General features: G+C 39.5%; 1 protein-coding gene across 1 annotated transcript in view; it reads right to left on the reverse strand.

Annotated features, from left to right (window-relative positions):
• srcap (Snf2-related CREBBP activator protein) overlaps positions 1-26,953 on the reverse strand; it is an 87,491-nt gene that overhangs the window by 17,184 nt on the left and 43,354 nt on the right. Inside the window, 9 exon segments of the mRNA XM_061876047.1 lie at positions 1,928-2,130; positions 7,530-7,846; positions 7,955-8,160; positions 11,203-11,520; positions 11,596-11,739; positions 13,281-13,442; positions 17,453-17,665; positions 17,730-17,899; positions 19,178-19,347. Of these exon segments, the coding sequence (XP_061732031.1) occupies positions 1,928-2,130; positions 7,530-7,846; positions 7,955-8,160; positions 11,203-11,520; positions 11,596-11,739; positions 13,281-13,442; positions 17,453-17,665; positions 17,730-17,899; positions 19,178-19,347 (1,903 nt within the window).

Here is a 26,953-nt window from a genome sequence, read left to right on the forward strand (position 1 = left end):
CGAATAATTTTTCTTGCTCGGATTTATTTCTTTGTACGTCTTCCTTTATTGAGGTTTGTAAGACTGAAAATATAAACATTACAAAAATATGATGTCCATTGTGTATGTTACATAAATAAAATAGAAGGCTTAGTGTTAATAAACACAGCAAACATTGCACACCAGGTTTAGCGATTAACACAAAGGTGCAGCTTGACCGCCCTCTGCTGGTCTAATTAAGCGCTACATGTATTCAACCAGTTTTAACTGCCAGCAACACGACCACGTATACAAAAAACATCACAAAGTCAACAACCTCAATACGTTCATACTTTGTCCAGTCGCAATTAAAAGTCAGAGTTTAACGATTTTGGATTTTTTTCAGGATTGCTGTTACCATCTTCTTCTACTCACAGACTGCTGGTTCATTGTGACACATGTTTCGCTGTTGCCCCCTGTGTGGTGGCGGGAGTACTGCATACACGAGCAACCCTGTTTTGAATGGTTTCATCAAGACTATTTGGGTGTAGTTTGGCGGGCCGACAGTTGAAAAGATTTATGTAAGCTACACCTTGCATGTCGTCACCCTTGCTGATTGCGCGCAAGTGCTTCCAATATACTTTTGTTCATTTTGTTTTTTTCCCAGTTGCCTAAAAGGCTCCAGGTGGTTCAGGTGCTTCTTAAACTCCTCCCCTAAGTTGCCTTCCAGCGTGAGTGCAAGCGCATGATAGTTTTCACATAGCTAGAGCCTTCTGTGACAACTACTGCATTTCCTTGAATTGCTGCCGGGGCGCTAATTAATTTAAAACCTCTTCTCACTCCGGCGCTTACCAAAGGCACGCGGTACATTTAGGCCTGCGCTTATAAATTTGAGTGTGATGTAAGGATACCATCATGAAAAGCACATTTAATAAAAAAACATTATGGTTTTACCTTTACTTATAATTGAAGTCCATGCTCAGCTCCTTCTGATCAAAATCATCGATAACTTGTTTATATAAGTCTTCCTTATCTTTCTTCCAGTTTTAAAAGTCTCTCTGTCTCGATGGAGATCTTCCTTTATTACCTCCTACTTCGATTGAAAGTCCAGTTTAGATTACTGTTTTATTTTAGATATGTAATCCTCCATGTTAAAAGTGCAAGCGAGAGGAAAAAATAAACGATCGCTGCTCACTCTTGCTGCTTGTTGTCACTTCTTCTGCAGCCGAGTAGTCGCAAGAAGGATCACTAGCGCCCTCTACCACCAGGAGGCGGGAGTCATTTAATGACTCATATTTGACACACGCAGCTACGGTATAATAATAAAACATAGCTGCTTACTGTTCTTTTTAGCATATTCAATAGCTTGGACCCTAAATCCTACTGATTGGTCTTAATCTTCTTCCCTTTATGCGATTTCAAATGATTGAAATCAGCCTCCTCCATTTTGAAAATGATGACAGGTGAAGTGTCACTCGTGACGTGACGAGTTTGACCAGCCGGAAATTCTAGGCATATGCTAATTATTTGGCGAAACGAGTTTGACCCGGCGGAAATTCTAGACATGCGCTAATAAAAATAATATTTTGCGAAACAAGTTTGACCAGGCGGTAATGCTAAACATGTGCTAATTATTTTGTAAAACGAGTTTGACCCGGCAGTAATTCTAGGCAGGCGCATACTATATACCCGGCGGCAATTCAGGGTAATACAGTAACTCAGTGATGTCATTACTCCTTCAATAAATTAAGTTGATTCTGAGAGGGTGGCGTGGACAATTTGCATAAACAACTCTTAAACGAACGCGTTACATTTGCACATAGGTCTGCATCGGTGACTTGAAAGAGCCGTTCAAAAGACTCGACTCATATCTCCAGTGTTATGCCTCCATCGACATAGGACCGACACGACCACATGGTACTTAAATGTCAACATTCCAAAGTTCATAACAACAAAGCCGTGACCTTACCACAATCATACTGGATGAGGCGTAGGTCGGGGAACTGGGTGCGCATGTAGCACTGGACGCGATGCAGGCTGCGAGTCAGCGGAGTGACGTGTTCCGAGAGCGCTGAGGAGAACAGCGCCTCCTTGTGGCTCAGAGAGGGAGGAGGGTGGCAGCAGTGCATGGTAATGCGAGCGGCTTCCACTGGCGGGATCACGAATGTAAACCTGACAACAACAAATATATATAAATATATATATACACACATGTTGTCAAAGTGAAGTGAATTATATTTATATAGCGCTTTTTCTCTAGTGACTCAAAGTGCTTTACATAGTGAAACCCAATATCTAAGTTACATTCAAACCAGTGTGGGTGGCACTGGGAGCAGGTGGGTAAAGTGTCTTGCCCAAGGACACAACGGCAGTGACTAGGATGGCGGAAGCGGAATCGAACCTGCGACCCTCAAGTCGCTGGCACAGCCACTCTACCAACCGAGCTATACCGTTCAGTCACAGGGTTTCTGCAGGTATCAGCAAATATAATCTTCATTGCTAATAAAAACAAGTTTAATGCCCATGTCCTGCTGCAGATAGTTTTAATAGTCAAATGTTTGCGATGTTGTTTGTATAAACAGAGTTATAAACATTTGACAATAGCAGTCTTGAATAACTATTAACTCACCAGATGACCTGTGGTGTTCCTCAGGGCTCCATTTTAGGATCCCTATTGTTCAACTTGTAAATGCTGCCACTGGGTCAGCTAGTACGCAGCTTCAATGTGTCCTACCACAACTATGCAGATGACACTCAGATCTAGGGGTCACTGACTGTGGGTGAAGGTCAGATCTAGGTGTCACTGACTGTGGGTGAAGGTCAGATCTAGGTGTCACTGACTGTGGGTGAAGGTCAGATCTAGGTGTCACTGACTGTGGGTGAAGGTCAGATCTAGGTGTCACTGACTGTAGGTGAAGGTCAGATCTATGTGTCACTGACTGTAGGTGTAGGTCAGATCTAGGTGTCACTGACTGTAGGTGAAGGTCAGATCTAGGGGTCACTGACTGTGGGTGAAGGTCAGATCTAGGTGTCACTGACTGTGGGTGAAGGTCAGATCTAGGTGTCACTGACTGTAGGTAAAGGTCAGATCTTGGTCTCACTGACTGTAGGTGAAGGTCAGATGTAGGTGTCACGGACTGTAGGTGAAGGTCAGATCTAGGTGTCACTGACTGTAGGTGAAGATCAGATCTAGGTGTCACTGACTGTAGGTGAAGGTCAGATCTAGGTGTCACGGACTGTAGGTGAAGATCAGATCTAGGTGTCACTGACTGTAGATGAAGGTCAGATCTAGGTCTCACTGACTGTAGATGAAGGTCAGATGTAGGTGTCCCTGAATGTAGGTGAAGGTCAGACCTAGGTGTCACTGACTGTAGATGAAGGTCAGATCTAGGTCTCACTGACTGTAGGTGAAGGTCAGATGTAGGTCTCACTGACTGTAGGTGAAGGTCAGATGTAGGTGTCCCTGACTGTAGGTGAAGGTCAGATGTAGGTTTCACGGACTGTAGGTGAAGGTCAGATCTAGGTGTCACTGACTGTAGGTGAAGGTCAGATCTAGGTCTCACTGACTGTAGGTGAAGGTCAGATGTAGGTGTCACGGACTGTAGGTGAAGGTCAGATCTAGGTCTCACTGACTGTAGGTGAAGGTCAGATCTAGGTGTCACGGACTGTAGGTGAAGGTCAGATCTGGGTGTCACGGACTGTAGGTGAAGGTCAGATCTAGGTGTCACTGACTGTAGGTGAAGGTCAGATGTAGGTGTCACTGACTGTAGGTGAAGGTCAGATCTAGGTCTCACTGACTGTAGGTGAAGGTCAGATGTAGGTGTCACTGACTGTAGGTGAAGGTCAGATCTAGGTCTCACTGACTGTAGGTGAAGGTCAGATGTAGGTGTCACTGACTGTAGGTGAAGGTCAGATCTAGGTCTCACTGACTGTAGGTGAAGGTCAGATGTAGGTGTCACGGACTGTAGGTGAAGGTCAGATCTGGGTGTCACGGACTGTAGGTGAAGGTCAGATCTAGGTGTCACTGACTGTAGGTGAAGGTCAGATCTAGGTGTCACGGACTGTAGGTGAAGGTCAGATGTAGGTGTCACTGACTGTAGGTGAAGGTCAGATGTAGGTGTCACTGACTGTAGGTGAAGGTCAGATGTAGGTGTCACTGACTGTAGGTGAAGGTCAGATCTAGGTGTCAAGGACTGTAGGTGAAGGTCAGATGTAGGTGTCACGGACTGTAGATGAAGGTCAGATCTAGGTGTCACGGACTGTAGGTGAAGATCAGATCTAGGTGTCACTGACTGTAGGTGAAGGTCAGATCTAGGTGTCACGGACTGTAGGTGAAGGTCAGATCTAGGTGTCACGGACTGTAGGTGAAGGTCAGATCTAGGTGTCACGGACTGTAGGTGAAGATCAGATCTAGGTGTCACTGACTGTAGGTGAAGGTCAGATCTAGGTGTCACGGACTGTAGGTGAAGGTCAGATCTAGGTGTCACTGACTGTAGGTGAAGGTCAGATCTAGGTCTCACTGACTGTAGGTGAAGGTCAGATGTAGGTGTCACTGACTGTAGGTGAAGGTCAGATGTAGGTGTCACTGACTGTAGATGAAGGTCAGATCTAGGTCTCACTGACTGTAGGTGAAGGTCAGATGTAGGTGTCACGGACTGTAGGTGAAGGTCAGATCTAGGTGTCACGGACTGTAGGGGAAGGTCAGATCTAGGTGTCACTGACTGTAGGTGAAGGTCAGATGTAGGTGTCACGGACTGTAGGTGAAGGTCAGATGTAGGTGTCACTGACTGTAGGTGAAGGTCAGATGTAGGTGTCCCTGACTGTAGGTGAAGGTCAGACCTAGGTGTCACGGACTGTAGGTGAAGGTCAGATGTAGGTGTCCCTGACTGTAGGTGAAGGTCAGATGTAGGTGTCCCTGACTGTAGGTGAAGGTCAGACCTAGGTGTCACTGACTGTAGGTGAAGGTCAGACCTAGGTGTCACTGACTGTAGGTGAAGGTCAGATCTAGGTCTCACTGACTGTAGGTGAAGGTCAGATGTAGGTGTCACTGACTGTAGATGAAGGTCAGATCTAGGTCTCACTGACTGTAGGTGAAGGTCAGATGTAGGTCTCACTGACTGTAGGTGAAGGTCAGATCTAGGTGTCACGGACTGTAGGTGAAGGTCAGATCTAGGTGTCACTGACTGTAGGTGAAGGTCAGATGTAGGTGTCACGGACTGTAGGTGAAGGTCAGATGTAGGTGTCACTGACTGTAGGTGAAGGTCAGATGTAGGTGTCCCTGACTGTAGGTGAAGGTCAGACCTAGGTGTCACGGACTGTAGGTGAAGGTCAGATCTAGGTGTCACTGACTGTAGGTGAAGGTCAGATGTAGGTGTCACGGACTGTAGGTGAAGGTCAGATGTAGGTGTCACTGACTGTAGGTGAAGGTCAGATGTAGGTGTCCCTGACTGTAGGTGAAGGTCAGACCTAGGTGTCACTGACTGTAGATGAAGGTCAGATGTAGGTCTCACTGACTGTAGGTGAAGGTCAGATGTAGGTGTCACGGACTGTAGGTGAAGGTCAGATCTAGGTGTCACGGACTGTAGGTGAAGGTCAGCTGTAGGTGTCACGGACTGTAGGTGAAGGTCAGATCTAGGTGTCACTGACTGTAGGTGAAGATCAGATCTAGGTGTCACTGACTGTAGGTGAAGGTCAGATCTAGGTGTCACGGACTGTAGGTGAAGGTCAGATCTAGGTGTCACTGACTGTAGGTGAAGGTCAGATCTAGGTCTCACTGACTGTAGGTGAAGGTCAGATCTAGGTGTCACTGACTGTAGGTGAAGGTCAGATCTAGGTCTCACTGACTGTAGGTGAAGGTCAGCTGTAGGTGTCACGGACTGTAGGTGAAGGTCAGATCTAGGTGTCACTGACTGTAGGTGAAGATCAGATCTAGGTGTCACGGACCGTAGGTGAAGGTCAGATCTAGGTGTCACTGACTGTAGGTGAAGGTCAGATCTAGGTGTCACTGACTGTAGGTGAAGGTCAGCTGTAGGTGTCACGGACTGTAGGTGAAGGTCAGATCTAGGTGTCACTGATGGCAGGTGATGGTCAGATCTAGGTGTCACTGACTGTAGGTGAAGGTCAGATCTAGGTGTCACTGACTGTAGGTGAAGGTCAGATGTAGGTGTCACTGACTGTAGGTGAAGGTCAGATCTAGGTCTCACTGACTGTAGGTGAAGGTCAGATCTAGGTGTCACGGACTGTAGGTGAACACGGGCCTGTTGACCAACTTTGTCGCTACATGGAACAGATCAGTGTGTGGTTGCAAAACTGTTTTCTTCATCTAAACTCAGACCACATTGTGATTATTGTCTTTGGCCAACAGAAGCAAAGATAAACTATTTTTAGTCACCTTGAGACCCTCACCCTGAAACCAAATAATCAGTTTATAAATCTAGGGCTAATAATGGACTCGGCCACATGAAGTCAATAACATCAGCAGCTTTCTACAAACGTTTGTAAAATCAGAGGAACAAAGTCTAAACCAGACTAGTCCATGCCTTGGTCTCCAGCAGGTTGGACTACTGTCATGGCCTCCTCACTGGGCTCTCTAAACCAGCTGTAAAGCAGATGCAGTACATCTGAAATGCTGCTGCTCGAGTCCTGACTACAACCGGGACATACAACCACATTAGTCCAGTGCTTAAGTCACCTACTGTTGCTCGGAGAAAATACTTTAAAACAGATCCCCTTGTGTCCAGTCTTTTCATGGTCTTGTGCCAAAGAACACATCTGACATGACTACCGTACCATTTTTAGTCTATTTTAAACCTGCCTTTTCCTTTCCATCCTTTGTAACTGAGCTACTGTGTGGAACAATTTCCCTTGAGGATCATTAAAGTTTGTCTAAGTCTAATTTAGAACCATATAAACCCTCTTCAGCTCTGAGGAACTCAGGGAGTGGTCTCCTACTGGTGCCGAGAGTCAGGACTGAACACGGTGAATATGCAATTCAGTTTGATGCTCCTAAATTCTGGAATAGTCTTCCTGAAAATGTGAGACATGCCTCAAGGTTGACAATGAAAATACTTTTAATTATGCATTTTTAATTTTAATAATTTTTATGATCATTGTATTTTCTGATTTAAATCTGAATTATTTTTCCTTGGTTTCATTTCCTGTAAAGCACTCGGAATTGTCTTGTGTACAAACTGTGGTCTATAAATTAAAATAAGTTGCCTTTCCTAACTCTCTAGCAAATTGAAATTGGCTCACAAGACTGTTTAATCTGAGAATTTATTTTAAAAAAAAAGATCTCTATTAGTAGCAGCAGCTGCCAGTTGTGGCGGCCTCGTGCCGACAGCGGAAATTGCTTTTAGTGATGCCAAAGAAATTTGGCACGGGTAACTGCCGCCTCCCTTTGTGATTAGCTAATAGCATGTGTGATTGTATTTTTCTGCCATCAGCAATCCAATGGAGTGCTTTTAAATGCCATCTAAGGCCTTTATTTTGGCAAACTCCGTTTATTGACTATGAAAGCTTTTTAATGACCCCGAGGAAAGCGTGACCAAGTAAAGCAATCAGGATCGTACCGGTCCACGATGTCGGTGAGCAGCTCCAGCCTCTCCTCGATGCTGTGGATGGCGTCTCTTACGAAGTGGCTGTGACACCAGAAGTCCATCTTGTGTCGCTCCTGTGACAGCGAGCAGCTGCTGTGGCCCGAGCGACCCCATTCGGCCTCGGCGGGGCGCGGGGCGGCCGGCGAGGGCCGGGGCCCGGGCAGAAACGTCAGGAAGTCCAGAACCTCCTTGCCGTACGCGGGCTGCGCGGCACAGCGACGCTGGTTGATTCTGAAGATGGAGTCGAGTTTGTCTTCACGCTGCCGCTTGAGGCTGTGTGCCAGCGACGGCTGGCGAGCGAGAGAGGAAGAGGAATTAGGAGTCAGGGTGGCAAGTCGACGTCCACATGGTGTCTAACAGCTGCCATGTTGGCGCACGTATAAAGTAGGATTGCTTACAATGTAGAAAGGGGAGCGGGCGGGTGGACGAGGTGCTTTTCTGGGGAGAGGCTGAACTTTGGCTTTCTCCTTGGCACCAACTGAGGTCTGACTGCTGCTGGGGGCCGGTGTGGTAGTGGTAGTGGTGGTGGTGGTGGGGTCGGCAGCGCTGGGCTTGGTGCTGGTCACTGGCGATGATGAGGCCTCCGCTGAAGCCGAGGATGAAGCTGGAGGACCAAATAGAGTGAAGACAGTCACGCTGACTGAAGACACGTAAACATTTATACAATTGAGAGAGCGAGGAGGGGAAGAGGAATGAATGATCTGTATAACCCCGGAGGGTCTAAAGTGAGCCCTGGGGGCCATTTGCGGCCCGCAGCTAATAGTTTACCGGCCCGCCACACATTCTGGAAATGTTCTTGTAAAAATGTAAAAAATATATTAAAAAGAGTGGAATGAGGTTAAATCTAACTAGAAAAAGTTGCAATGTTGTCTATTTTAAAAAATCTGTATTATAATGAATTATTGACCTATTCAAACCTTCATTTACTTCAAGTATTTCACTTGAAAATGTTTTATGTGGAAAATATTGCATATATTGTGTGTTTGCCATATAAATACAATGTTTTCTTTGACAAAAGAGCATAAAACAAACAAAATAATAGTTCAAACGTAAAATCGACAGATATATCTGAAGTTGATCTCATAACTTAAGTGTTGAAAGTAAAAAAAAAAAATAATATTAGAAATGTATCACTTTATGAGTGGGGGACAAATTGGATCCCAAAGATATTTAGTGGGATTTTAATCTTTTCTCTGTTATTACTCAAAAATAATAATGAATTATTGATCTTTTTAGGGCTTCTATTACTTCACATCAAACCTTGCTTTCTGAATGTTTTGGGCGGTGGGGGAAATATTTCAGTTTTACTATAAAAAAACAAAGTTGTCTTTGACAGAAAAGGCTTTTTTTTTTTTTTACTTTATATCAACCTGAAGTTGATATAGAGATTTAGTGTAAACGTTAAATAAAAAAATTAAAAAAAATGATAATTTGACTTGTTTTTAACATTTTAATGACTGAGACGCTTTATGGTCCCCGGGTGCCCTTAAAGTAAAAAAAAAAATGTAAATAAAAAAATCCATATATTTTGTTATGGTTTGAAAAGGAAAAATATCAAAATGGCCCCCGCATGGTTTAATTTTCCGCGTGCGGCTTTCAGTGGAAAAAGTTTGGACACCCCTGATATAACCTTAATCCCGTGCCTTACGTTTTTTGTGGAGTTTTGTGATTATTGATTAGGCATACTAGCGTTGTCAAATAAAAGTAGTAACCATGGCGACATTCTATACTTCTCGCAGACGTGTTCTTTTATTTTCCCACTCATTTGCTCTTCAAAATGTTATTATTTTTTTAAATGTTTTTTTTTGTTTTATGGGGACAGCATGGCACACTTGGGAGAGCAGCCGTGCCAACAATTTGAGGGTTGCGGTTCAATCCCCACCTTCTACCATCCAAGTCACGTCCATTGTGTCCTTGAGCAAGACACTTCACCCTCCCGCTCCCGCCATCAGTGTGTGAATGTGTGTGTGTGAATGGGTGAATATGCAAATAGGTGTCAAAGCGCATTGAGTACCTTAAAGATAGAAAAGTGCCATACAAGTATAACCAATTTATCATTTATTACATGCCCTTTTTGTTAAAGAAAATGTGCAATGTTTTCTTCAAAAATATTTCAATGCGCAATATTTGATGTGAAGTAATTGGAGCATTAATTAGGTCAATAATTCACAACAACATTGATTTTGAATCATTATTATTTTCTGAACGATAGCAGTTTTAAAGGGAAAAAAAAACAGCCTGCGTTGTTACGTTTCACCTGTTTGCTCTTTTATTCCACTTTGTTTTGTTTTTAATATTTTTAGAAAGTGGGCTGCAGATGGGAACTTATTGTTTTACTTGCAGATGAGACTCAGAAAAGTGATAACAAGATAGCAGTTATATTTTTAAATGCTGCAATGAACAAAATTTGATTTTGTTATCAAAAACAATTTATATTTATTAGGACTTACAAAAGCGCAGAAAATTGGTAGTGTTGGGAAGCGGTATCGATTGCCATGTGCCAGGAATTGGTACCATATGACTTCAAATGTGAACGATACCCATCCCTAATTGTAACATTCTCAACAGTTCCATCGCCACAAGCTCCGGAATGTGCATGCATGTTGCACGCCACATTCATTTTTGTAGATTACCGTATTTCCTTGAATTTCCACCGGGGCGCTAATTAATTCAAAACCTCTTCTCACTCCGGCGTTTACCAAAGGCATGCGGTAAAGGCAAGCATGCGCTAATTATTTTAAAACCTCTTCTCACTCCGGCGCTTACCAAAGGCATGCGGTAAATTTAGGCCTGCGCTTATAAATTGGAGTGTGATGTAAGGATACCATCAATAAAAGCACATTTAAATAAAAAAACAAAACGTTATTATGGTCTTACCTTTACTTATAAATGAAGTCCATGCGCAGCTCCTTCTGATCAAAAGCATCGATAACTTGTTTATAGAAGTCTTCCTTATCTTCAGTTTTAAAAGTCTCTCCGTCTCAATGGAGATCTTCCTTTATTACCTCCTGTTTTTATTGAAAGTCCAGTTTAGAAAACTGTTTTATTTTAGATATATAATCCTCCATGTTAAAAGTCCAGGCGAGAGGAAAAAATAAACGATGGCTGCTCACTCTTGCTGCTTGTTGTCACTTCTTCTGCAGCCGAGTAGTCGCAAGAAGGATCACTAGCGCCCTCTACCACCAGGAGGCGGGAGTCATTTAATGACTCATATTTGACACACGCAGCTACGGTATATTAATAAAACATAGCTGCTTACTGTTCTTCTTAGCATCTTCAATAGCTTGGACCTTAAATCCTACTGAATAGCTCTTAATCTTCTTCCCTTTATGCGATTTCAAATGATTGAAATCAGCCTCCTCCATTTTGAAAATGATGACAGGTGAAGTGTCACTTGTGACGTGACGAGTTTGACCCGGCGGAAATTCTAGACATACACTAATTATTTTGCGAAACGAGTTTGACCCGGCAGTAATTCTAGGCAGGCGCATACTATATACCCGGCGGAAACTCAAGGAAATACAGTATTATATTTTCCTAATCGTGAGAAGCCGTAATCGAAATTTAAATTCGATTAATCGTCCAGCCCTATATTTAGTTATCAGTGTGTGTGGTCGAGAAAGAAAAAGAGCTGAAGTTCTCTCACCTGGCTTCTCTGTGCAAGGCGGAGGAGGCTTGACTATTTTCACAATGGGGGGCCGGGGGTGGGACTGGTTTGGTGTGGTGTTGGAGGTTCTGGGAGGAGCTAGAGTGTAGGTGGCGGTGGCAGGACCGGGGGTGCGCTGGGCTACTTGCTGCGTCGCCGCGATCCGAATAGGGGCAGAGTTTGGGTGGGGGTGCAGGGAAGTCACACGAGGCGACGGGGCCACAGCCAGGGTGGGCACCGGACCCCCTTCCTTGCCTGGTGCCTGACGCACGACGATCTTCACCACGCCGGGGCTGCTCACCACGGACGAGGAGGGCACTGGGAGGAAATCGAAAAGCGTTGAAAGATTTGCGGGTGTCAAAGTGCGGCGAGAAGTTAGGACGCCATTGACACCTTGAGAAGCGCTGAGGGGCGGGCGCTGTGCAGGGGTGGTTGCAGGCACGGGCTTGGCGCCGGCGGGGCTCTGGATGCTCACCTGGGCGGTCTGGCTGATGAGGTGGTGCTGTCCCCCGCTGGACACCAGGTGCATCACACTGCCTGCATTCAGCAAAACAAGGGATTTATTCATCATTTTTCAAGTATAAGGATGGCTACCATGTGGGGTTGTCCCCATACCAATATTTTGGATGGATTTCGATACTTTTCGAAATAAAGGGAACCACAAAAAAGGCATTATTGGCTTCATTTTAATAAAAAAATCTTAGGGTACATGAAACATATGTTTATTGTTGTAATTTAGTCCTTAAATAAAATAGTGAACATACTAGAACACTTGTCTTTTAGTAGTAAATAAACAAACAAAGACCTCTATATAGTCTGCTGACATATGCAGTAACATATTGTGTCATTTATACACTTACTATTTTGTACACATTATGAGGGACAAACTGTAAAAAAATATTATTCATCTACTTGTTTATTTACTGTTAATATCTGCTTATTTTCTGTTTTAACATGTTCTATCTACACTTCTGTTAAAATGTAATAAATACTAATTCTTCTCTTCTTTGATACTTTACATCAGCTTTGGATGATACCGCAAATGTAGGTATCGATGCGATATCAAGTAGTAACAGGACCATACATTGGTCATATTCAAAGTCAAAGTATTTCCTGAGTTTATAAACACAATATGAATTTTAAAAAAAGGGAAAAAGATTTTGTGATGATCAAAAATATCAAAGTAATCATAGTAGTATTGACTAGATCAAACCCCGGCCGAGTCATACCAAAGACTATAAAAATGGGAGCCACTACCTCCCTGCTTGACAGTCAGCATCAAGGGTTGGAATTGGGGGTTAAATCACCAAACACGATTCCCGGGCGCGACCACCGCTGCTGCTCACTGCTCCCCTCACCTCCCAGGGAGTGCTCAAGGGGGATGGGTCATATGCAGAGAATAATTTCGCCACACTTTACGCTTACTTTACTTTAGATACGCTCTTGTACTTGGTATCATTACAGTGGATGTCAAGTGTAGATCCACCCATGGTTTTTGTTTACATTGAGGAGCACAATCTTTTGTTAGCGGTGATGCCGGTAAGCTATTCACCTACAGTGTGTAGTGAAGCACGTTTAGCTATTCCTCGTCCTCCGGTGATAATAACACTTATAATAACTTACTTAATTTGTCGCCATGGAGACGAAGATTAGTGATTTAGAAGTAAGTAAGACACTGCAGACTGTGGATGGATGTCTTAAAGCAACTCTTCTTTCAGTGTTGTAGCTTCACCTTTATCTTTACTTTTTAAACCAAAATGCGTCCATTCTCCTTTTTCTGTCTACACACTGTGTCTGCTTGTAAGTACTCTGTGTGTGTGCGCTGCCGAACATGCTCCTCTGCTCGTAAAACCAGCAAAGTCACCACGTGACAACACGCTGTCATGCCTGTTAAAAAATAAATAAAATAAATGGGGAACGGGTAATTTTCCAACAGAGTATAGTACCGTTTTGATTCATTAGTACCACGATACTATACTAGTAGCGGTATACCGTACAACCCTACTACCATCATAGAAATAGAAAACATGTGCAGATGCAAGCAAGGAAATAAAGTGGGAATTAAGTAGCAAAAATACCCTGAACGGGGCGAGGGGGCGGTGCTTGGACTTGGATGGGCGCTCCTGAGAGGGTCAACTTGTTGCCCTGCAGTTGGAAGGTGACAGGTTTGCTGCCCTGACACGACGACACCGGTCTTCCCGCCAGGGAGGCCAGCTGTGCTATGCTCACCACCTCACCAGCTGAGGACACACAGGAAAGAGGAAGATTGCGGGAATAAACAACTGGCACATCCTTTTGAGGATCGGTCTGAAGCAGTGGCTCTCAAACCTTTTTCAACAAGCACCACCGCAGAAAAATATTACAAATAAACGAGCAAGATTAAAATACAGTAGCATAGTAGGCCAAAGTGTTCATTAAAAACAAGTAAGAAGTTGTTTTTAACAAGTACATTTAATATTTTGGCCACTGTAACATTACATAGTTTCAACAGTAATCGAGTATTAAACACTGTATCACAAGATCAGGGGTGTCCAAAGTACGGCCCGGGGGCCAATTTTTGAACGGCTCCATGGCACATTTTAAAAATACGATTGAAAAAATTTTTAAGTGGAAAAATTAGGAGCAAACGGGTGAAATGTAACAAGAAAATGTTGAAATGTTTACTCTAACAACACAAAGCTGCCATGCAGGCTGTTTCTTTCTTTAAAAAATAATAACGAATCAAAATCAATGTCATGAGTTATTGACCTATTCAAGGCTCCAATTACGTCACGTTAAATTTTCCACTTTGAGATATTTTTGGGGGATAATGCTGCATATTTTGAGTTTGCCATATAAAAAACTGAGCTGTTTTTTTAAAGAAGGGCCTAAAACGAACAAACAAAAAACATAAACAACAATAAAACTTATAATTAACGGATAGATCTGAAGTTGATCTCAAGATTATTGTGTTAAAAGTAAACGGTAAAAAAAATGTATAATTTATTTTATAACACTTTAATGAGTAGGACCCTTTTGGATCCCCAATCATTTTAGTGTGATTAGTTTTTAAGTGTCATTGCTCAAAAAATAATAATTAAAACTCAATAGTGTTATGAGTTATTGACCTTTTTAATGCTCCAATTATTATATAATCTCAAATATTCCACTTAAAAAAACCATTGGGTGAAAATATTGCATATTTTGTGACAAAAAGAGCATACAACTTAAATCTTTTAAATCATTATATTGACAGATAGACCTAATGTTGATCTAGAGATTTAAAACTTGAATAATAATAAAAAAATAATACTAAATAATGACACATTTTTAATATTTTTTTGACCAAAACCCTTGGGAGTCCCTGGGATCAAGCCTGAGTGGAGGCCGAAATTTATATTTTTTATAAATATATTGTATTGTGTTTTTTAAATAAAAAATATCAAAATGGCCACCGCTTGCTTTGATTTTCCAGTGTGAGGCCCTCAGTGGATAAAGTTTGGACACCCCTGCTTTAAGGGATCGGTCTGAAGCATTGGCTCCCAAACCTTTTCTTTTTTAAATAAATGAGCAAGATTAAAATACAGTAGCATAGTAGGCCAAAGTGTTCATTAAAAACATGGCAGGAGTTGCTTTTAAAGGGGAACATTATCACCCGACCTATGTATGCGTCAATATATACCTTGATGTTGCAGAAGAAAAAAAACGTATGTTTTTTTGACCCATTTGCGTTTTTCTAAGAGGGTGAATTTGGCGATTTAAACGACTTTCAATTGATAGCCTGTCGAGCGATGACCTTTCACCCGTGACGTCACAACATGAAGCGATCCGCCATCTTCTCAATCTCATTACACGCACCAAGTCAAATCAGCTCTGTTATGTTCCGTTTTTTCGACTGTTTTCTCGTACCTTGGAGACATCATGCCTCGTCGGTGTGTTGTCGGAGGGTGTAACAACACCAACAGAGACGGATTCAAGTTGCACCAGTGGCCAAAAGATGCGAAAGTCCCTCGTTTGTTCCGCACACTTTACAGACGACCGCTATGCTACGACAGAGATGGCAAGAATGTGTGGATATCCTGCGGCACTCAAAGCAGATGCATTTCCAACGATAAAGTCAACGAAATCTGCAATATTGGAAAATAGACCACATCTGAATCTGCCGGAGTGCGAGCTATTCAGGGACGACGGCAGACGAGCGAGGTAAACCCCCTGGATATGATTTATGCCACTTCTTTTTCTGTCTCATTTTGTCCACCAAACTTATAACATTGTGCATGAATGCACAAAGGTGAGTTTTGTTGATGTTATTGACTTATGTGGAGTGTGCTAATCAGACATATTTGGTCACGGCATGACTGCAAGCTAATCGATGCTAACATGCTTTTTAGGCTAGCTGTATGTACATTTTGCATCGTTATTTGCATCATTATTGCATCTTTCCCTCCACCCACATTTAATGCCAAACAAACACATATCAATTGTTGGTTAGAAGGCGATCGCCGAATTCGTCCTCGCTTCCTCCCGTGCCGCTGTCTGTCGTGATATGGCTCAAGAGCTTCAGTTTCTTCTTCAATTTCGTTTTCGCTACCTGCCTCCACACTCCAACCATCCGTTTTTCAATACATGCGTTATCTGTTGACTCGCTTACGCCGCTGAAATCAAAGTCTGAATCCAAGCTAATATCGCTATACCTTTCTGTGCTATCCACCATGTTTGCTTCTGTGTGGTCACGCTGTGACGTCACAGGATAATGGAGGGGTGGATATAACAACGGTTAAAATCAGGCACTTTGAAGCCGTTTTTCGGGATATTGCGTGATGGTTGATTTTACCCTTTAAAATTGTTTTTAATCATATTTATTTTTATATTGTTTTTATATTTATTTATTTTTTGTTTTTATTCAGTCATTGGGCTTCACGGTGGCAGAGGGGTTAGTGCGTCTGCCTCACAATACGAAGTTCCTGCAGTCCTGGGTTCAAATCCAGGCTCGGGATCTTTCTGTGTGGAGTTTGCATGTTCTCCCCGTGAATGCGTGGGTTCCCTCCGGGTACTCCGGCTTCCTCCCACTTCCAAAGACATGCACCTGGGGATAGGTTGATTGGCAACACTAAATTGGCCCTAGTGTGTGAATGTGAGTGTGAATGTTGTCTGTCTGTGTTGGCCCTGCGATGAGGTGGCGACTTGTCAATCCAATCCAATCCACTTTATTTATATAGCACATTTAAACAATAATAACGTTTCTAAAGTGCTGCACAGCCATGTTAAAAACAATTGTAAAAAAAAATAATAATAAAAAAATATATATATATATATATTTTGCTCCACCAATGACTGAATAAAAACAAAAAATAAATAAATATAAAACCAATAAAAACAATATAAACACAAATATGATTAAAAACTATTTTAAAGGGTAAAATCAATTAAAACAGTAAAATAGAAATCAAAGTGTATAAAAAACACAGAGGACAACAGAGAACAGAGGACCACACAACTCACGTAGTGTTAAAAGCCAAAGAATAAAAGTGGGTCTTAAGACGAGACTTAAAAGACTCCACTGTGGAAGCAGTTTGAACATGGAGCGGCAGAGTGTTCCAGAGCTTAGGGCCGACCACAGAGAAGGCCCTGTCTCCCCTGGTCTTAAGTCTGGTCTTGGGCACCACGAGCTGGAACTGGCTCTCGGACCTCAGAGCGCGCGCAGGAATGTAAATTTGGATAAGGTCCGAGATATATTTAGGTGCCAGTCCATGTAAAGATTTAAAAACAAACAGCAATGTTTTAAAATCAATTCTAAAATTAACAGGGAGCCAGTGCAAACTCTGAAGAATTGTCCAAGGTGTACCCCGCCTTCCGCCCGATTGTAGCTGAGATAGGCGCCAGCGCCCCCCGCCACCCCAAAAGGGAATAAGCGGTAGGAGATGGATGGATCAGTCATTGGTGGAGCATAATATTGTTTTTTAATATTGTTTTTAACATGGCTGTGCAGCACTTTGGAAATGTTCTTGTTGTTTAAATGTGCTATATAAATAAAGTGGAGTGGATTGGACTGATTGGGTAAAATTTTGAGAAAAACTTCGAAAAATAAAATAAGCCACTGGGAACTGATTTTTATTGGTTTTAACCCTTCAGAAATTGTGCTAATGTTCCCCTTTAACAAGTACATTTAATATTTTGGCCACTGTAACATGACATAGTGTCAATTAAACACTCTACCACAAGATGGAGCCCACGTACCACAGTTAGAAAAAGACTGACTTGAAACACTTACATGGCAGCCTGGCCTGCATATCCGGACTGAGCAGAACCCTCTGAGGCATGATGCTGCTGGTGTTTGGACTGGGGTGAGCGGGTATGCCGGTGGCACAAGGAGCGGGGGGAGGACGCACGGTCAGTACTGGCTTGGGAGCGCTGGACCTCACAGCCGTTTGAGGCAGGGAGGAGCGAGGTGTGGGAGTGGGAGTGGTCGCTACCGAACACACGACTGAAAGAGGAAGAGGAAACACTAAGAAGAAGGGTCAGACTCCAGCCAGAAGTGTGTGACATGCCTTGTTGAAGTGCGGGAGCGGGTGCAGGAGCAGGCAGTGAAGACGTGGGTGGAGCTGAGAGCTCAGGGGATGGAGGTTTGGGCGTCTGAGCTGCGGGCAGCACGGAGCAGGTGGGTTTGTTTGTTGGCGCGGCTGAACGGTTGTCACCTTTGGGAGGCGGATGGAAGAACCTACAACATCAAAGAAGACCATTCCTTAAAGGGGAACATTATCACCGGACCTATGTAAGCGTCAATATATACCTTGATGTTGCAGAAAAAAGACCATATGTTTTTTTAACCCATTTCCGAACTCTAAAAGGGTGAATTTGGCAATTTAAACGCCTTTCATTTGATCGCCTGATGACCTTTCAGCCGTGACGTCACAACATGAAGCGATCCGCCATTTTCTCCATCTCATTACACGCACCAAGTCAAATCAGCTCTGTTATTTTCCGTTTTTTCGACTGTTTTCTCGTACCTTGGAGACGTCATGCCTCGTCGGTGTGTTGTCGGAGGGTGTAACAACACCAACAGAGACGGAATCAAGTTGCACCACTGGCCAAAAGATGCGAAAGTCCCTTGTTTGTTCCGCACACTTTACCGACGACAGAGATGGCAAGAATGTGTGGATATCCTGCGACGCTCAAAGCAGATGCATTTCCAACGATAAAGTCAAAGAAATCTGCAATATTGGAAAATAGACCACCACTGAATCTACCGCAGTGCGAGCTGTTCAGGGACGACGGCAGTCTGTTCCCGCAGACGAGCCAGGTAAACCCCCTGGATATGTTGGCTAAGACCTGATTTATGTCACTTCTTTTTCTGTCTCATTTTGTCCACCAAACTTATAACGTTGTGCATGAATGCACAAAGGTGAGTTTTGTTGATGTTATTGACTTATGTGGAGTGTGCTAATCAGACATATTTGGTCACGGCTCGACTGCAAGCTAATCGATGCTAACATGCTATTTAGGCTAGCTGTATGTACACATTGCATCATTATACCTCATTTGTAGCTATATTTGCATCCCGCCTTTCCCTCCACCCACATTTAATGCCAAACAAACACATACCAATCGTTGGTTAGAAGGCGATCGCCGAATTCGTCCTCGTTTCCTCCCGTGCCGCTGTCTGTCGTGATATGGCTCAATAGCTTCAGTTTCTTCTTCAATTTCGTTTTCGCTACCTGCCTCCATACTCCAACCATCCGTTTCAATAGATGCGTAATCTGTTGACTCGCTTACGGCGCTGAAATCCGAGTCGGAATCCGAGCTAATATCGCTATACCTTTCTGTGCTATTCGCCATGTTTGTTTCTGTGTGGCCACGCCGTTTTTCGGGATATTACGTGATGGGTAAAATTTTGAGATTGGAAACTGATTTTTATTGGTTTTAACCCTTCAGAAATTGTGATAATGTTCCCCTTTAAGCAGCAGCGGGCAGGAAACATCACGTTCTCCTTCTCTACCTGTTGACTTTCATGCTGATCCGTCGGGGTCTTGGCGGGGGAGCGGGAGACTCCACTATTTCCTGGATTAGCTGGCGACTGACTTTGTGGTTGGGCGCAAAGCCGTCCGCCTGGTACCGGGTCACGCGGCCCTCCAGACCGATGAGGTCAAAGATAGAAAGGTCACAGCGCTGTGGAGGAGAAAACACAAGTTCATCATGGCAGGAAAAATAAACAATTTGAAGGTTCTTGGGACCAACTGTGAATTTACTTTTAATCTTTTGATAAAAATCTATTTCAGTTTTAAGTCTAATTTTAGCCAGCTAAATTGATGAAGCTTTAGCCAACAAAATTACCCAACTTTTTAGTCAGCTAAATTGATCGAGTTTAAGTCAACAAGACTACACAACATTTTAGCCCTCTAAATTGATCGAGCTTCAGCCAACAAAATGACACATTTTATTTAGCCCTCTAAATATATTGAGTAAACAAAATTAAACAACATTTTAGCCCTCGAAATAGATTGAGTTCAAGTCAACAAAATGACACATTTTATTTAGCCCTCTAAATATATTGAGTAAACAAAATTAGACAACATTTTAGCCCTCGAAATAGATGGAGATCAAGTCAACAAAATTACACATTTTAGCCTTCTAAATTTAATCGAGTTTATGTTAAGAAATCTTATACAACACTTTAGCCCTCTAAATTGATCGAGCTTTAACCAACAAAATTACCCAACCTTTTAGTCAGCTAAATTGATCGAGTTTAAGTCAACAACACTACACAACATTTTAGCCCTCTAAATTAATCGAGTTTAAGTCAACAAAATTACACATTTTAGCCCTCTAAATTGATTGAGTCAACAAAATTACACATTTTAGGCCTCGAAAAAGATTGAGTTTAAGTCAACAAAATTAATAATAATAATAATAATAATAATGGATTAGATTTATATAGCGCTTTTCTATTGTTAGATACTCAAAGCGCTCACAGTGAAGTGGGAACCCATCATTCATTCACACCTGCTGGTGGTAAGCTACATCTGCAGCCACAGCTAAATTTATCGAGATTACGTTAAGAAAACTTTCAACATTTTAGCCCTCTAACTTGATCGAAATTAAGTCAACGAAATTACACATTTCAGCACTCTAAATTGATCAAGCTTTAACCAACAAAATTACCCAACCTTTTAGTCAGCTAAATTGATCGAGTTTAAATCAACAACACTACACAACATTTTAGCCCTCTAAATTGATTGAGTCAACAAAATTACACATTTTAGGCCTCGAAAAAGATTGAGTTTAAGTCAACAAAATTAATAATAATAATAATAATAATAATGGATTAGATTTATATAGCGCTTTTCTATTGTTGGATACTCAAAGCGCTCACAGTGAAGTGGGAACCCATCATTCATTCACACCTGGTGGTGGTAAGCTACATCTGTAGCCACAGCTAAATTTATCGAGATTACGTTAAGAAAACTTTCAACATTTTAGCCCTCTAACTTGATCGAAATTAGGTCAACGAAATTACACATTTCAGCACTCTAAATTGATCAAGCTTTAACCAACAAAATTACCCAACCTTTTAGTCAGCTAAATTGATCGAGTTTAAATCAACCACACTACACAACATTTTAGCCCTCTAAATTGATCCAGTTTTAAACAACAAAATGACACATTTTATTTAGCCCTCTACATTGATTAAGTCAACAAAATTACACAACATTTTAGTCAGGTAATTTGATCGAGTTTAAGTCAACAAAACTACACAACATTTTAGTCAGCTAATTTGATCGAGTTTAAGTCAACAAAACTACACAACATTTTAGCCCTCTAAATTGATCGAGCTTCAGCCAACAAAAAGACACATTTTATGTAGCCCTCTAAATTGATTGAGTAAACAAAATTACACAACATTTTAGCCCTCAAAATAGATTGAGTTCAAGTCAACAAAATTACACATTTTAGAAATCAAAATTATCGAGTTTATGTTAAGAAAACTTACACAACACTTTAGCCATCTAAATTGATCGAATTTAAGTCAACAAAATTACACATTTTAGACCTCTAAATTGACTGAGCTTTAACCAACAAAATTACATATTTTAGCTCTCTGATTTATCAGAGTTTAAGTAAACAAAAATACACAACATTTTAGCCCTCAAAATTGATCATGTTAAATCAACAAAATTACACAACATTTTATTCCTCTAAATTGATCGAAACTAAGTAAACAAAATGATACATTTTAGCCCTCTAAATTGATCGAAATTAAGTTAACAAAATGACACATTTTAGCCCTCTAAATTGATTAAGCTTTAACCAATAAAATTACACAACCTTTTATTCAGCTAAACTGATCGAGTTTAGGTCAACAACATTACACAACTGTTTAGCCCTCTAAATGGATCGAGATTTAGCCAACAAAATTACACATCTTAATCAGCTAAATTGATTGAGTCAACAAATCAACAAAATTACACAACATTTTAGACCTCCAAATTGTTCGAGTTTAAGTCAACAAAATTACACATTTTAGCTGTCTAAATTGATCGAGCTTTAGCCGTCAAAATCACACACTTTAGTCAGCTAAATTAATCGAGTTTAAGTCAACAAAATTACATATTTTAGACATCAAAATTTATAGAGTTTACGTTAAGAAAACTTACACAACACTTTAGCCATCTAAATTGATCGAATTTAAGTCAACAAAATTACACATTTTAGACCTCTAAATTGACTGAGCTTTAACCAACAAAATTACATATTTTAGCTCTCTGAATTGATCAGAGTTTAAGTAAACAAAAATACACAACATTTTAGCCCTCAAAATTGATCATGTTAAATCAACAAAATGACACAACATTTTATCCCTCTAAATTGATCGAAATTAAGTTAACAAAATGACACATTTTAGCCCTCTAAATTGATTAAGCTTTAACCAATAAAATTACACAACCTTTTATTCAGCTAAATTGATCGAGTTTAGGTCAACAACATTACACATCTGTTTAGCCCTCTAAATTGATCGAGATTTAGCCAACAAAATTACACATCTTAATCAGCTAAATTGATTGAGTCAACAATTCAACAAAATTACACAACGTTTTAGCCCTCCAAATTGTTCGAGTTTAAGTCAACAAAATTACACATTTAAACCCTTTAAATTAATCGAGCTTTAGCGGACAAAATTACACAACATTTTAGCCCTCTGAATAGTTCCAGTTTAAGTCAACAAAATTTCACATTTTAGCCATCTCTAAATTGATCGAGCTTTAGTCGTCAAAATCACACATTTTGGTCAGCTAAATTGATCGAGTTTGAGTCAACAAAATTACATATTTTAGACATCAAAATTTATCGAGTTTACGTTAAGAAAACTTACACAACACTTTAGCTATCTAAATTGATCGAATTTAAGTCAACAAAATTACACATTTTAGACCTCTAAATTGACTGAGCTTTAACCAACAAAATTACATATTTTAGCTCTCTGAATTGATCAGAGTTTAAGTAAACAAAAATACACAACATTTTAGCCCTCAAAATTGATCATGTTAAATCAACAAAATGACACAACATTTTATTCCTCTGAATTGATCGAAACTAAGTAAACAAAATGATACATTTTAGCCCTCTAAATTGATTAAGCTTTAACCAATAAAATTACACAACCTTTTATTCAGCTAAATTGATCGAGTTTAGGTCAACAACATTACACAACTGTTTAGCCCTCTAAATTGATCGAGATTTAGCCAACAAAATTACACATCTTAATCAGCTAAATTGATTGAGTCAACAAATCAACAAAATTACACAACATTTTAGCCCTCCAAATTGTTCGAGTTTAAGTCAACAAAATTACACATTTAAACCCTTTAAATTAATCGAGCTTTAGCGGACAAAATTACACAACATTTTAGCCATCTCTAAATTGTTCGAGTTTAAGTCAACAAAATTACACATTTTAGCCCTTTAAATTGTTCAAGTTTAAGTCAACAAAATTACACATTTTAGCTGTCTAAATTGATCGAGCTTTAGCCGTCAAAATCACACACTATAGTCAGCTAAATTAATCGAGTTTGAGTCAACAAAATTACATATTTTACACATCAAAATTTATCGAGTTTACGTTAAGAAAACTTACACAACACTTTAGCCATCTAAATTGATCGAATTTAAGTCAACAAAATTACACATTTTAGACCTCTAAATTGACTGAGCTTTAACCAACAAAATTACATATTTTAGCTATCTGAATTGATCAGAGTTTAAGTAAACAAAAATACACAACATTTTAGCCCTCAAAATTGATCATGTTAAATCAACAAAATTACACAACATTTTATTCCTTTAAATTGATCGAAACTAAGTAAACAAAATGATACATTTTAGCCCTCTAAATTGATTGAAATTAAGTAAACAAAATGACACATTTTAGCCCTCTAAATTGATTAAGCTTTAAGCAATAAAATTACACAACCTTTTATTCAGCTAAATTGATCGAGTTTAGGTCAACAACATTACACATCTGTTTAGCCCTCTAAATTGATCGAGATTTAGCCAACAAAATTACACATCTTAATCAGCTAAATTGATTGAGTCAACAAATCAACAAAATTACACAACATTTTAGACCTCCAAATTGTTCGAGTTTAAGTCAACAAAATTCCACATTTAAACCCTTTAAATTAATCGAGCTTTAGCGGACAAAATTACACAACATTTTAGCCATCTCTAAATTGTTCGAGTTTAAGTCAACAAAATTACACATTTTAGCTCTTTAAATTGTTGGAGTTTAAGTCAACAAAATTACACATTTTAGCCCTTTAAATTAATCGAGTTTGAGTCAACAAAATTACACATTTTAGAAATCAAAATTATCGAGTTTACGTTAAGAAAACTTAGACAACACTTTAGCCATCTAAATTGATCGAATTTAAGTCAACAAAATTACACATTTTAGACCTCTAAATTGACTGAGCTTTAACCAACAAAATTACATATTTTAGCTCTCTGAATTGATCAGAGTTTAAGTAAACAAAAATACACAACATTTTAGCCCTCAAAATTGATCATGTTAAATCAACAAAATTACACAACATTTTATCCCTCTAAATTGATCAAAATTAAGTAAACAAAATGATACATTTTAGCCCTCTAAATTGATGAAGCTTTAACCAATAAAATTACACAACCTTTTATTCAGCTAAATTGATCGAGTTTAGGTCAACAACATTACACAACTGTTTAGCCCTCTAAATTGATCGAGCTTTAGCCAACAAAATTACACATCTTAATCAGCTAAATTGAGTCAACAAATCAACAAAATTACACAACATTTTAGACCTCCAAATTGTTCGAGTTTAAGTCAACAAAATTACACATTTAAACTCTCTAAATTAATCGAGCTTTAGCGGACAAAATTACACAACATTTTAGCCCTCTAAATTGTTCCAGTTTAAGTCAACAAAATTACACGTTTTAGCCCTTTAAATTGTTCGAGTTTAAGTCAACAAAATTACACATTTTAGCTGTCTAAATTGATCGAGCTTTAGCCGTCAAAATCACACACTATAGTCAGCTAAATTAATCGAGTTTGAGTCAACAAAATTACATATTTTACACATCAAAATTTATCGAGTTTACGTTAAGAAAACTTACACAACACTTTAGCCATCTAAATTGATCGAATTTAAGTCAACAAAATTACACATTTTAGACCTCTAAATTGACTGAGCTTTAACCAACAAAATTACATATTTTAGCTCTGTGAATTGATCAGAGTTTAAGTAAACAAAAATACACAACATTTTAGCCCTCAAAATTGATCATGTTAAATCAACAAAATTACACAACATTTTATTCCTCTAAATTGATTGAAATTAAGTAAACAAAATGATACATTTTAGCCCTCTAAATTGATCGAAATTAAGTAAACAAAATGATACATTTTAGCCCTCTAAATTGATCGAGATTTAGCCAACAAAATTACACATCTTAATCAGCTAAATTAATTGAGTCAACAAATCAACAAAATTACACAACATTTTAGACCTCCAAATTGTTCGAGTTTAAGTCAACAAATTACACATTTAAACTCTCTAAATTAATCGAGCTTTAGCGGACAAAATTACACAACATTTTAGCCCTCTAAATTGTTCCAGTTTAAGTCAACAAAATTACACGTTTTAGCCCTTTAAATTGTTCGAGTTTAAGTCAAAAAATTACACATTTTAGCTGTCTAAATTGATCGAGCTTTAGCCGTCAAAATCACACACTATAGTCAGCTAAATTAATCGAGTTTGAGTCAACAAAATTACATATTTTACACATCAAAATTTATCGAGTTTACGTTAAGAAAACTTACACAACACTTTAGCCATCTAAATTGATCGAATTTAAGTCAACAAAATTACACATTTTAGACCTCTAAATTGACTGAGCTTTAACCAACAAAATTACATATTTTAGCTCTGTGAATTGATCAGAGTTTAAGTAAACAAAAATACACAACATTTTAGCCCTCAAAATTGATCATGTTAAATCAACAAAATTACACAACATTTTATTCCTCTAAATTGATCGAAATTAAGTAAACAAAATGATACATTTTAGCCCTCTAAATTGATCGAAATTAAGTAAACAAAATGATACATTTTAGCCCTCTAAATTGATTAAGCTTTAACCAATAAAATTACACAACCTTTTATTCAGCTAAATTGATCGAGTTTAGGTCAACAACATTACACATCTATTTAGCCCTCTAAATTGATCGAGATTTAGCCAACAAAATTACACATTTTAGTCAGCTAAATTGATTGAGTCAACAAATCAACAAAATTACACAACATTTTAGCCCTCCAAATTGTTCGAGTTTAAGTCAACAAAATTCCACATTTAAACCCTTTAAATTAATCGAGCTTTAGCGGACAAAATTACACAACATTTTAGCCATCTCTAAATTGTTCGAGTTTAAGTCAACAAAATTACACATTTTAGCCCTTTAAATTGTTCAAGTTTAAGTAAAGAAAATTAAACATTTTAGCCCTCTAAATTGTTCGAGTTTAAGTCAAAAAAATTGCACATTTTAGCCCTTTAAATTGTTCAAGTTTAAGTCAACAAAATTACACATTTTAGCTGTCTAAATTGATCGAGCTTTAGCCGTCACAATCACACACTATAGTCAGCTAAATTAATCGAGTTTAAGTCAACAAAATTACATATTTTAGACATCAAAATTTATCGAGTTTACGTTAAGAAAACTTACACAACACTTTAGCTATCTAAATTGATCGAATTTAAGTCAACAAAATTACACATTTTAGCCCTCTAAATTGACTGAGCTTTAACCAACAAAATTACATATTTTAGCTCTCTGAATTGATCAGAGTTTAAGTAAACAAAAATACACAACATTTTAGCCCTCAAAATTGATCATGTTAAATAAACAAAATGGCACAACATTTTATTCCTCTAAATTGATCGAAACTAAGTTAACAAAATGACACATTTTAGCCCTCTAAATTGATTAAGCTTTAACCAATAAAATTACACAACCTTTTATTCAGCTAAATTGATCGAGTTTAGGTCAACAACATTACACAACTGTTTAGCCCTCTAAATTGATCGAGATTTAGCCAACAAAATTACACATCTTAATCAGCTAAATTGATTGAGTCAACAAATCAACAAAATTACACAACATTTTAGACCTCCAAATTGTTCGAGTTTAAGTCAACAAAATTACACATTTAAACTCTCTAAATTAATCGAGCTTTAGCGGACA

Source organism: Nerophis ophidion, linkage group LG17 (assembly GCF_033978795.1).
Source record: "Nerophis ophidion isolate RoL-2023_Sa linkage group LG17, RoL_Noph_v1.0, whole genome shotgun sequence".
NCBI lineage: Eukaryota > Metazoa > Chordata > Actinopteri > Syngnathiformes > Syngnathidae > Nerophis > Nerophis ophidion.